The following is a 14,317-nucleotide window of genomic DNA, read 5'->3' on the forward strand; positions in this document are numbered from 1 at the left end:
AGGATGCTTACGCTTCATCAGATCTACTCCCAACTCCATTAGGGAGAATGGTTGTGTGCCATCGACCTCCAGGATGCCTACTTCAACATCCCGGTTTTCAGAAAACACAGGAAGTTCAAGCAGTTTAGAGTAGCATCCAAGCAGTACCAGTACAAGGTTTTACCCTTCGGGCTCAAGTCAGCTCCCCACATGTTCTCCAAATGCATGTCGGTGGCAGAGGTTTATCTGAGGAGAATGCATTTTTTCGTCTACCCCTACTTAGACAACTGGCTCATCAAATGTCCTTCTCATCTCCTAGCGCAACAACATCTTCAAACCTGCATCCAAGTTTTGCAACAGTTGGGATTACAAATCAACTTCAGGAAATTCATACTCAATCCTACTCTGGCAATTCACTACTCAGGAGCGATACCAGACACCAAAAATGCTTGAGTGTTTCCTTTGAAGGAGATGTTGTCCTCAGACAACCCAAAGTGCAGGTTTCTCCTCCACAATCCTTCTCCGTTGGCCAGACAAGTGGCCTCTCTACTTGGATCCATGACGTCCTGCATCCACATTGTTCCTTCCCAATGCCATGCTGTGCATACAGCCTCTTCAGCAAGCATTGGAAGACCAGTGGTCACAATTCTTGGGCCTCTGGGAAGACACAGTGATTCTCTTCAAGACCTACAGGCCTGCACGTACTTTTTAAAACAACGAAACATAACTGAGTTCCACCATTCGGCCAAGTTACTAACAATGATCGAAATGTGTGTAAGAAATAACGTCTTCCTCTTCAACCAGGACATGTACCATTAATCGTGTGGCACTGCCATGAGGATATCTTTTTCAATGAACTATGCTAATCCCGCCATGGGCTAGTGGGAAAGGGAGATAGCATGGAGACCAGAGAACCAACAAGCACTGGTGAAAATCCTGCTGTGGGTCAGATATATAGACAATCTAGTCATTATTTGGAATGGGAGGATGAAAGAATTCATGGATTACTTTACCTAACTCAATGAGAAGACTATTGGCCTCTCTTTTACCTGCTCCATAAGTCAAACCATTAGGCTATGAACCAAGACTCCGAAAGGTCTCAACAATGATGAGGAACTTTATGTACATTTAGGAAATTGAAACAATATTAAGTAGTGACTAACAAAAAAAATGATTACGCATAATTTGTAATCCTTCATGCTCAACCAAACTAACTGCGTTAAGGGTACTAAACGTTGAATCTTAGTTCACGCTTTTTAGCACAATTGTGCCAATAATATGCATGTACAAAGGGAGATACTTAACCATATCAATGTATTTTGACATCAAATGCAAAAGGATACCAAATCCAGAAATACAGATGTTAAGATATAATGGTGACAAACAAAATTATACTATATATAGAGTATAAGCATATGCAAAAACGTTGAAAATTGATATATACACTTGTGATAGATGTAGCCTGTATAGCAACAATGGGAATATTCTGTATTTTGTGTTACGACAGAATAACATTCAGATACTACAAATCCCAGAAGGCCACATTATGGGCCAATAGGGGAGTGATATAAAAGCATAGCTTATATAACTGTCATTCAACCCTGAGCAAGGCCGTGTGAGGCCGAAACGCGTTGGTGAAGGCAGACTGGTTATATATATATATATATGGAAAACAACTCCTGAAGCAGAAAAAGCGAACTTCTTCAACAGGAACGGACCACCACAAAGGTTCTTTCAAAATTTCAGTGCATTTTATTAAGCCTCTCACAACATGACGCGTTTCAGCCGGGTTGCCCCGGCCTTGATATATATATATATATATATATATTTGCAGCTTCCGCTCATTTTTGTAATTCTATTTTTTGAAGCTTTTCCAATTTGGGTAATTTCTGATTTAAAGTCATTTCTGTTTCTATCCCATCGTCTGCACTACTATTTTCTGTTTAAAGCAGTTCAAAAGATTACGTGGCATATGCCTGTCTTTTACTGTTTTGCCATGCTTTGAATTTTAATTTGCGGTACGTTGGCACACGCGCCTCCTAAAGAAATCTTTTAGAGATCTGGTACTCTGTGCGGACTATTGCTTGTTCTCACTCCTAAAGAAATCTTTTAGAGATCTGGTACTCTGTGCGGACTATTGCTTGTTAGCACTAAGAGGTATTTGTACAAGCAAATCTGCAAGCTATCTTCTCGCTCACCTTCATTTTCTGCTGACGCAGTGTAGTTGCATAGGTACTCCACCACAGGATCCAATGTCTGCTGGACCTAGCATAGGGAGGTTCCTTTCTCGTGAGCACACTCTGGTTCTCTTGACATGGTGATCAACTGTGTGCATTACCACACTTGCTTTCACTTCTTAACAGCGTCACACCGTTGTTGGGCTGCACTCGAGTGCGTGCTTGAAACCGAATACAGCAAACTTAATTCAAAGTTTATATGGAAGGCACGGTGGGGATTTGACCTCAAAATTCATTACTTTAACATTCCACACCTGTCTCGTTTGCCCATGCCGTGGGGAGGCGGCGCATGCCTAGTGGATCAGATGGAACTTCTGGGATTCTTAAAGGAACACAACTCTTTTCACTAAGTTTTAGATTAGAAGTCCATCAAGTCACATTTTTTCCTCATTATTTCCGATCGAAGAGGTTGAAATGTAGTATTAAAATGTTAGCAGTATATACTTGCTGTTTTTTCAAGAAACAAATCCCATTCTTGGTAAACTGCTATAGGGTGCTGTCATTCATTCTATGGACAATGGTTTCCTCACACCCTGTGTTATTTTGGATGAACAATATATCCGCGTACCAGTGCTCTGAGTCCCACACAGACAATTGGACATCATTCAAATGTTTATGACTTCAATGAAGAGTCCTACAATGCAGAACTAGGACTAAAAGTAAGTCACCTTTACTACTCCCTAATCCTTGGTAAACAGGGTAAGAAATGGTAACCCCACCCTCCTTCATAACTATTCACAATGAAATGTAACAATGGTTTGGTACTTCAGTTACAAATCATTGACTTGATAAGCACCCCTAAAGGGACTGGTATCAATTTCAAGGTGAAAATGATCGGTGAGGTACCACTTTTGTTTTGAGAAAGTGAGATGTGAGCATTGCAGGAGCACGCAGAGGTCTAGAGACCACTGCCTGCCCCACCCAACTGTTATTTATACATGCCCATATTTCAATGATTTACGTTCCAATATGTCGGATGCAGCTTTAAACATTTTTATATTGACGCAGAGAGATGGTCTGCTGTCCCTTGCATGCCTTTGCTGTCCCTCTCATTCCCAGCCCTTTTGGTTGGATTTCCAAGCAAAACCCTACTTCAATAATATTAATGGAGCATGATTCTGCAGGTCCTACTAAAAGTTCAGTTTGCTCTGCAAGAAATCAGTAAATCCGTTTTAACACAAGAACTCCTACAAACCTGTCACTATACAGAAACAGGGACTGCTTTGCGACTCCGGAATTTGTATAACAATCTCTATGTTCTCAGACCCCTTTATCCATGAATGAATGAGCAATTTGTATAGCACAAACTAAGCCGTCTACCGTGGTCCCGCAAGGTGGTCCTTTTCCACGCGCCTTGCGGACAATGGTACAATGAGGCTATGGGGCATTAGGATGCCTGTCTTTTTTGGCGGAGATCCCGCTGTAAAAAGACAGGCAGTGAATGTCTTTGGGGCCCGTTGCGGGTCACCGGGAGGAAGGGGGTGGGGTGCTGCAAGTGGGGAGTACCCCTGCATTTGCATGTGCAAGGTGGCAGGCACCGCACGGTGCCTGTCACGTTCTACATACATATGCAAAACATATATTTTTACATTGTGGTGGGTGCTGCCGCCCGCAGCAATGTAAAAATACGGGATGCGCCCGCCAATGTTTCGGGCACATCGTAATTTGTATTGCGGGACCGCCCCACCTATGGCGGGCGGTCCCTTTTGCCTATGCGATCGTAATCGGCCCCTATATTTCTATTTTGTATTTCAGTTTTTAAATTAAATCCTCAATTGTGGTGTTCTCAATTAAATATAATTTATGGTTATTGTTGCTTTGCTTTCATTATTTACAATAAATTTTAAAAATTAAAAAGCATATGGTAAAATGTGTTTTGAGGAACCCTCACAAGAGCAGAAATATTCTCCTATTTATGGATCCAGAGAGAATGCCCATGATGGAGATTTAGTATTAAAGTGAAGTACATTTTCCTACTGTACTATTAACACATACGACAAAGGATAATGTTGCCATATTATCCTCATACTTGTAGTGTCAATTACAAGTAGACAAGCTCCCTAATTTGACAACACATCTGTCTTTGTTTAATGCACACGTTACAACCAAATCTTTAAAAGAAGGTGTTTTGGACTTTAATGAGGAGGGGAAAAAACAGATAGTGAAAGAATTGCAATATGTCTTATATGCAAACAACTCATAATGATTAATCAGTCAGCAGTATCATTGCATTTTTTCTTGCTCATGTGCTTGACATTTTACAACAGAGTGATCCCAGCGTTTTTCTGAAATATCAATCCAAGCCATATCTGTTTTGTGGAGATGGGAAAGATAAGGGTACACTACATTTTGGTGCTACAAAATCCAAAGGGATCTTGGATCAGTTTGAAGAGGATAGAAAAAAAGCAAAAGACAAGCATGACAGGTAAGGTTAGTTCGCAAAACGATTGGTTTTTATGTAAGGTAAACAACATATTTTGAGTAATCCATGATGTATAAATGTATTGGAAATGTTTATGTAGCAAAATATTGTTAACTTGAAACAAAGTAAAGCATTAATTAGTAAAACATTTGGTACCTTAAGTACAAAATTTTTGGACTTCTATGGATTAGAAGGTAGGCATTCATTTTCAAAATATAGTACATCAAACAATATCATTGTAAATTTGAAATCATCTTCATAGATAACGATATCCAATTATCAACCAGTGGTTCTTCCATTAAAATAAATGGAAAACCAGGGGGTCTATTAGTATGTTGGGCGGATTGCCACGCACCAGCTCTCACCCAGCTTGCAGCAAGAAGGCTATCACTTATGGAGAATTGGTATGCATCCATAGGAACTGTAGTGAGGTTAAAAACTGTGAAGTACAGGCCAGGCTGGCCACAGACAGACTAAGTAGAAGGGGCTATGAACACAGCGTGTTAGACATGGCTAAAAACAGGGCTGGAAAACTCAAGATGACACAATATGTAAAACACCACAAAAACAAAGCTGGCTGCACAAACCCATAGGATCCTACACTAGCAGCATGTGCAATATATGCAACCTAAGAAGCAACAAGACCACCACCTTCAAATACAACACAGGAACACAACACAGGATACATCAGATCATTAATTGCCTCACAAGTTTTGTAATTTACGTACTAATTTGCGGTTGCAGTAAGATTTATGTGGGAAGCACAGTGAGACAGCTCAAACCCGCATCAAAGAACACCGAAGAGAGGTCTTGAATGGGGACACATCATATGCTCTAATCTCACACAATAGCCAGAGTGGTGTTGACAGAACTAAATTTCGCTTCCATGGCATTGATGTGATGCCTAACAAGAGAGGAGGTGACAGGGAGCCGACCCTGAGGAAACTGGAAGCATGTTGCACACATTGGATTTGCACCTTAAGCTCTTCCACACTGGGTCTTAACAGTGACAATGAAATGCATTACTTCCTTTAACTAACCCTGGGTGTAGTACTACGCTTCGCTCACATGCGTAGTTTGCACTACTACTCAAAATGCACGTAGCACAGTGCAAAAACTTGGCTATAACACGTAGCGTAGCAGCAACTTCTCCAGTATTAGGGTGTCTCTCATAGATTCACATGCTTGAATATCCCCCGTCGTCGGAGTGGGAGTCCCACGGTAAATAAAATAGCAATAATATATACTATATATATATATATGTAACATAAAACCTGAAATATGTAATAGAAAAAAGGCATAACAAGCCGACACATATTTCTACATAGGAATGCATGGAAAAGGAAAAAAACATTTGCAGTCTATCATTGTCATTATGTTGGTCCAAACTACAGCCAATCAGGCGCCAGCAACCCTCTAGAACCGTCTCCTCAGAGCTCAGCACCTCAGATTTTCTACCGCATGTCGTGTGAAGGGAGTCTCCCTGAGCTCTGCTCAGTTTTTTCTTCAATTTTCTTCAATTTTCTTCAATTTCTTCTTAATATCACGGTTTTGTACTGTCTTCTTTCATGAAGTCTACGTTCAGACCCTGTGTCACTTGTAGGAAGCTGTGACCTTTTCCTGTGAACCCTCATGAAGAGTATATGGAAACACTCTGCTTGTCTCTGACATGGTAAGAGGAGAAGGGGTTGTTCTTGTGCTTAGACTGTACCCCCCTTCTGATGTGGGAGGAATTTTTGTTGTTTGTCCTGCACATTCACGTTTTAAGTGATGCTTCTCCTCTACTTCACCAGCTGAAGTAACATCACAATTAGGGGTCTCTGGCCTTCTTTGAGTCTGCCTCCCACATCTACGCCCACGAGATTTACTCACACTGCGCACTTTTCTACGTGAAAATGTGCCAGCTTGTCGACGATACGGTCTATGTATCCTCTGACTCGTCTACGATATGTCCCATCGACGGTGGCCTCGTCGACGGTGGCTCGTCGACGGTAGGCTCGTCGACGGTAGGCTCGTCGACGGTAGGCTCGTCGACGGTGGGCTCGTCGACGGTGGGCTCGTCGACGGTGGGCCCCGTAGACGACGGGCTCGTCGACGGTGAGCTCCGTAGATGGTGAGCTCCGTAGACGATGAGCTCCGTAGACGGTGGGCTCCGTAGACGGTGAGCTCCGTAGACGGTGAGCTCCGTAGACGATGAGCTCCGTAGACGGTGAGCTCCGTAGACGGTGAGCTCCGTAGACGGTGAGCTCCGTAGACGATGAGCTCCGTAGATGATGAGCTCTGTAGACGATGAGCTCTGTAGACGATGAGCTCTGTAGACGATGAGCTCTGTAGATGGAGAGCTCCGTAGACGCTGAGCTCCGTAGACGCTGAGCTCCGTAGACGCTGAGCTCCGTAGACGCTGAGCTCCGTAGACGATGAGCTCCGTAAACGATGAGCTCCGTAGACGATGAGCTCCGTAGACGGTGAGCTCCGTAGACGGTGAGCTCCGTAGACGGTGAGCTCCGTAGACGGTGAGCTCCGTAGACGATGAGCTCCGTAGACGATGAGCTCCGAAGACGGTGAGCTCCGTAGACGGTGAGCTCTGTATCTGTAGACGGTGAGCTCTGTAGACGGTGAGCTCTGTAGACGGTGAGCTCCGTAGACGGTGAGCTCCGTAGAGGGTGAGCTCCATAGACGGTGAGCTCCGTAGACGGTAAGCTTCGTCAACATTCAGCCTCGAGGCCAGTTGGCTTCGTTGACGGTTGACCCTGTCAACTATTGGAATCGTCGACGGTTGAGCCCGTCGACAGTTGGTTTCACACACGGTTGTCTTTTATGCACAATGTGTTTTGGTAGACGATTTATCTCGTCGACTGCAGCTTTCTGCTACATCCACGTGATGGCGTGGTGGCTTTTTACTCCTGCCTTTATATCTTCCTCTAAAAACTGGAGCTCTAGTGCATTCACCTCCGGTGAATATTGGAGGTTTTCCCCTCCTTATGAAGAGAGCGGCGAATCGCTTTTCCCTTTTTCCCCTCGTCCGGGGGAAACCACAAAAACAAGTTCGTTCAGTGCCTATCATAGACTTTATTTAGCAAGAAGGTGTTAGACTCATGCAGAGGTCAAACTCTGTGCCGGCGGTTTTTGTTTTTCACGCTTCAACAAGAAATGTGAAGCTCCCCACTATTCAGCCTACCCTGCCTCAGTCATTATTCAGGCGGCAGAGCGATTATCTTGCAAGCCAGTTGGGCAGGTATGCCACCATATGTGCTCTGACATGTTGGCGCCAGTAGCACTTATTCCAGAATCCTCCAAGCCTCACGCTTTGAAGATCCTGCAGGAGTGAGAGCGAGAGAGAAGTGCATCAGAAATGATACACTGTGAAGCGGACATTGCGTGTACAGGTGTTCCACAGCTCGCTATAGGGGCAGTCTGGGAAAGACAATTTTGCTTCAATGCTACGTCTTCCGCAAGGAGGTTCAGACTTCTATACTTCACTTGTTCTTTTGATTGAGGAGCCCTTCTGGCCAGCATGTTGATGAGGCACTGCAGACCATCTTAAAGGACACAGATACTGCTTGCACCTTCGGGATATAGAATCGCAGCCTTTTCGTGGTGCCGAGGACGTAGCTCCACGTCCTTTGTTTCAAGGGAGTTCCATCCAATATTGGCTCCTACAATCAAAATCAATTGCGGTACTCAAATCAAACGCAGTCACATAGGCACAGTACCAACAGGTCCTACCTAGACTATCATCGTACAGCCTAGGCAAACTCTTCTAAGAAACGATGGATTACCGGGAACACACCTTTATTCCCTCCAAAAACGTCAGAGATCTAATATCTCACTTTTACTCCACTTGGTCAAAGGTGACAGAGGACCGTTGGGTTTTTAAACGTCATGCCCAAGGGCACACTTAAGAATTTGTTTAATTTCCCTCTTTCTACACCTCCAAAGGGACCTCCTCATTCTCATCTACTGGTGTCGTTTTCACAAGTGTCTATATGGATACAAACAGGGACCGTCGGAGTGGTTCCGAATCTCCAACAACGTTAGGGTTTACTCTCAGTTCCTCATCAACAAGCAAATGAGGAAAGTGTTGCATGATTTTAGATCTTTGCGCAAACTTTACAAATGTTGTTCCTCAACAAAATCCTAAAGTTCTTACCAGAACGAGTTTATAACTACTCTCAACCTCCAGGATGTCTATTTTCATGTGCCAATCCTTCCTAAGCATAGGAAGTGGCTACGCTTTACAATAGGTACAGAACGTATTCAATAAAGGTCCTACCTCTTGGATTTAGGTCCGTTTCATATATCTTTACGTACATCCTGGCACCAGTGGCAGCCTATCTACGTCTGCAAGGCATACAAATTTCTCATTCCTGAGACAACTGTATAATAAGGGCTCGCTCTTATTTACAATCAGTCCAGCACACCCAAACTTGTCAGTCACTGTTTCAAGACCTGATTTTCAATAAATCATGACAAGTCACAACTAGTACTAGCTCCGATATCAACATTTCTCGGATCATCAATCAATACCAACCTAGCAAGGATGTTTATCTCGCACGAACAACGGGCTTGCATCTCCCACTTGGTGGTTCTTCTACGTTGGTTTCAGGTCTCCAGTTCCTTTGTAGATCTCATTCAAATCAATCCTCGGATGCAAGAGGCCCCCCCTTTTTGTTGGTGGGTCCAAGTAAGAAATTTGTAGAAGGGGTGTACGTTATTCCTTCCAGAAGTGCCAAATTACACAATCACCACAGACGCATCCCTTCGAGGGATGAGGAGCATATCTCAAGGGCTGAAGGTTCAGCAGGGAATGGAACCCTCAACAAAAGGCTTAGCACATCAATCGGCTAGAGCTAGGTGCTATCTTCTTAGCCCTCAAATCCTTTCGTGTTATCATTCAAGGAGCCACAGTATTGGTTTGCACAGACAATACCTTACTTACACAAACAAGGAAGAACGAGGTCGGTTCTTCTATCTCAGAAAGCCCAAAAGATATGGGCTTGGGCAATATGGCACAGGATCAAACTCTTGGCTGTTCATGTGCCGGGAATTGCAAATGTGCTGGCGGACACCCTCAGCAGGTCAACAGGTGTCCACCCACGAATAGGAACTGCATCAGCCAACGGCGGATCGGATCTTCCAGCAGTGGGGTCATCCCGATCTGGACCTCTTTGCAACAAAAAAGAACAGCTTATGCCTGTTTCTTTGCAAGCTAGCATCCTCACAGGGATTTGCAGGGGAAGGCGTTTTCGATAAACTGGTCTCAAATATATGCTTACGCCTTGTGTCCGGTACCGTTGGTTCCGAGAATTCTCCGTCAGATGAACAAAGAGCCGTATCGTCTGATTCCCATCGCCCACAGGTGGCCTCGCCAATACTGATTCACCGAACTTCTTCTCTCAGAGTATGATCCAATACAGTTTCGACCAATTCCAAATCTCCTCTCCATTCAGAATGGTCAAATTTTCCATCAGATCCGGTTTCTCTAAAATTAGCAGCTTGGTGTCTGAGCACCTTGTATTAGCTCATCTGACTATCTCGGCGGATTGTAAAGAGGTGCTGGCTTACGCGAGAGCACCTACTAAAGACATACAGTCTTTAAAAATAAATAAATACATAAATAATAATCTGCATTTGGTGTTAATCTGCTGGGGTTTACCCATTTCCTGCAACGCCGGACCAGATATTACCTTTTTTCTTGCACCTGGCAAGATCAGGCTTATCTCATACAACGTTGAAGGTTTTTTTGGCAGCCATTTCAAGGTAACGTCAGGATGGGTCCATCTCTCTTTATTCTTCCAGAATACAACAGTTCTTTAAGGGACTACTCCGAATGTTTCCTCCTGTACGTCGTCCGCCTCCATCATGGCATTATAATGTAGTATTAGCGCAGCTCATGCGCCACCCATTTGAGCCAATTTTTAGGATGTATTTCAAATTCCTAACATGCAACGGTTTTTCTCTTTGTAGCATTAACTTCATCTAGAAGAGTCTGTGATGTTCAAGCTCTCATTGTCAATTCACCTTTCTTACGATTCACGCCCAATTATGTGGTGCTACGTACAAACCCAAGGTGTATGCCTAAAGGTGCCTTCGGATTTCACCTGAAAGAACCAGTTATCTTAAAGACGTTTTTTCCTAATCCACAATCCCCTGCGGAGAGGGCATTTACATACTCTTGACATCAGAAGATGTTTTTAATTTCTATTTGCAAGGACCTCTGTCATTACCAAATCCGATCAACTGTTTATTGCCTATGGAAATATACAGCTAGGACGAGCAGTGTCTAAATACACCATAGCTAGATGGATTTATGCGGCTGCTGACATTTGCCATCGTCATAGCTTATGGACGTTTCCACTAAGGGCCTCCAGTTCCCAAACCTACAATTGCTCGTGGGGTTTCCTCAGCCATTGCTTTCTGCCATCAACAGGCAGGCAAGCCTCTACAGTCTTCAGTGAGGATCCATTCTACCAGGGCGATGTCGTCTTCAACTGCCCTGTTTGCCGGTGTGCCGCTGCATCAGATCTGCAGAGCAGCCATGTGGTCAAGCAGGCACATGTTTATGAAACACTACTGCCTGGGTACCATTAACGAAGCAAACCTGCAGTGGGACAGTCTATGCTTCGCTATCTATTTCAATAAGGCGAGCCTCTGTCTTCCCTCCTCCATTATGGTTTACCTTATTAATGTACGTCTTGCACGACTATAGACATATTTGGTTTTATAAGTCTATGCATGTGTATCATGCTGGGAAGTTTTCTTCGGATATTACTGCTTTCTATTCTATATTCAAGCATGTGAATCTATGAAAGACACCCTAATACTGGAGAAGAACAATTGTTACTTACCTGTAAACAGGTGGTTCTCCAGTATTGGTGTCTTTCATAGATTCACATGCGACCCACCCTCCTCCCCTCAGAGGCTCTCTTCTCCTCATAGACTCTGTGGTCACTCTTGTGCTACGAAAATCTGAGGTGCTGAGCTCTGAGGAGAAGGTTCTAGAGGGTTGCTGGCGCCTGATTGGCTGTAGTTTGGACCAACATAATGACAATGATAGACTGCAAATGGTTTTTTCCTTTTACATGCATTCCTATGTAGAAATATGTGTAGGCTTGTTATGCCTTTTTTCTATTACATATTTCAGGTTTTATGTTACATATATATATATATATATAGTATATATTATTGCTATTTTATTTACCGTGGGACTCCCACTCCGACGACGGGGGATATTCAAGCATGTGAATCTATGAAAGACACCAATACTGGAGAACCACCTGTTTACAGGTAAGTAACAATTGTTCATCAACGTAACCCGTGAGGGACATCTAGTTGCGACTAGTTGAACTGCAGCTCTTTGTAGAATTATTTTGATATTGGATACTATAATATTCAGTGCCCACTGCTAATCTAGTCCCGTAATGCTTTGCAGGGCCTTTGGTTGGGATTGTATTTTTGCCAATAACTGTGCTTGGGGTGGTCCTAAGAGGATGGGACCACCACCGAATCGTTCAAGAAGATGTGCTTTTTGTTTTCAAGGCATCTGCTTGGTTCTCTCCCTAGGTTAGGGAGGATCCCAAAATCATCACCTCTCTCACTGCTTGCTAATTTATCGTTTACACTTTTGTGAAATGACTATATGCATTTTAGCATATAAAGACAGATATATTTATTTTTATCATAACTTGCCCTGTGTAAGATGCTGTTTGTGAGTATTGCTCAGAGCAGACAAGCACACAGTAGTAACAGCTACGCACTACGTACGTGTACGCAAACTACGCCCAGGGTTACCTATAACCTTAACATGACTGCACATCACTGGAAATCATGTATAAGTGCTCCACACATATTGAGAATCAACATTGGCGAAGTCAGATCTCTCTGCTTGGTATCTGGCTCACCGTGATAGATCCCCAGTGCCAATGTATATTGCTCACACGTTAGCCCAGTCTATGAGACTGTTAGCACTGGGCTTTCAGCATATGGGGATTACTGCTCAAGTACCAGCATGACATGTTATTGTACCCTTATAGTACATACCATCATTTCTTCCTGTGATTTGTCCTTACATTACATCTGTTTGTAATTGTGTTACAATCTCGCTCTGAACTACAGTTTATCCGAACTACCATGCAATTTACAGATTGATTAAACATTTTCTGATGTACATTCTATCAGGAAGGTCTACATGCTCTGCCCAAATTCCCTTGTCTCATATAACACAAACTGACGCTGTTTCTTCGAACCTCGCTACTCCTACCTTTGTTTTTTTTTCTTCTCTGTTCACCGTAAGACATTGCATATTAGGGACCACTGAATAGTCAGCCAGTGTCTTCTAATCTTGCAAACCTGTGATGTATTTAATATAATATCTTGACATTACCCACTGTATCATAAGTTGTTTGCAACAGCTAAATATTATTGTTTTTTGTTTCTTATACATTTCTCTATGCCTTTTGACCACTTTCCTGTTAACCTAACAGTAGGCGTAATTCACATATTCAAGTCAAATCACTATAACCTCTTAACTTGTGTGCATGCAGATCTCAGCTACATCACAATTGCATTCCTACTCTTTGTAACTATCTTTACCAGTCACCATTAAACTTTCTCTGCAGATAGTAAGTATTACAATTTCTTTTTCTCTGGTGTTCGAACTTTAAGTTTACACCCACGGTTTCCCACTTTATTAAGGTTTACTCTGTTGGTCTCCTGACTTGGAGACTACCAATATGACTTCTGCGTATTTACAACTATCACTTAATTCAGGCCCCCCCTCCTTTTCTCCACAGACACCCCTTGCCTCTGACATGGACCATCACAGCAGAGACAGAGAATTATGGTAGCTGAATTTATGGACCATTAGTTACCTTTTCAATATTAGGTTGGTTGGAATGATTGCTCTCACTAATCGCACCCCAAGTATTGGAAGGAAACTTCTCCTTTTCTATGTCCCGATACAGACCAGAACTTTTGCTGATCTCATGTTATTCCCCTGGCGAAAGTACAGCACCCTTATATCGGTAAACTAACTCCATCGTACTATAGGGACATTACTCCTTTTCTTTGCTGTGTCTATACGGGATCCAGTGGTGTACTTCCATGCACCATGACAGTTTCTGTCAGACTTCCTCTAACCCACCTTACCTCTCACTCACTTAGGCCAGCTGACCGGTGTGGTTCGCTTTTCACTTTTTGAGTATGATTAATAGTTCTGAACTATACTGACACTACCAATCCACATGGTTTGATTTCCCTTTCCTTACAGTGTGAATTCACACACCAGCTGTCATACAGCTTTGGCTTCACTACCCACTATCGCTAAGATTCTCTTCCCTCGCTGACACACTTCCCCTTTTTTCTTCGTTCCCTATGCCTTTCTACCACGAACATTTGGGATAAATTGTTACTTTTATATGCGCACAACAATTTGTTAACGTTTGAATTGTAAATATGTGTATATTGTATGATATTACAGCCCTGAAGAAGCCCATGTCTGGGCGAAACGCATTGGCTGTGCATCTATGGAAACCAAGCATATCTGTAATAAAAACACACCAAGGCTACAAACAGCAACTGGACTCATTTTTTTCAAAACATAGACCTTGTAATTTACTGTGTATACATGTTGCCTCTCATAACCCTTTCACTCACAGAAGGCTCTGCACAACCAAGGTCC

General features: G+C 43.1%; 1 protein-coding gene across 1 annotated transcript in view; it reads left to right on the forward strand.

Moving 5' to 3' along the window:
• Positions 1 to 14,317, forward strand: part of IHO1 (interactor of HORMAD1 1) — a 285,901-nt gene that overhangs the window by 126,992 nt on the left and 144,592 nt on the right. Inside the window, exon 3 of the mRNA XM_086936886.1 lies at positions 4,484 to 4,641. Within this exon, the coding sequence (XP_086793012.1) occupies positions 4,484 to 4,641 (158 nt within the window). The remainder of the gene's footprint in view (positions 1 to 4,483; positions 4,642 to 14,317) is intronic.

Source organism: Lissotriton vulgaris, chromosome 9 (genome assembly GCF_964263255.1).
Source record: "Lissotriton vulgaris chromosome 9, aLisVul1.2, whole genome shotgun sequence".
Taxonomy (NCBI): Eukaryota; Metazoa; Chordata; class Amphibia; order Caudata; family Salamandridae; genus Lissotriton; species Lissotriton vulgaris.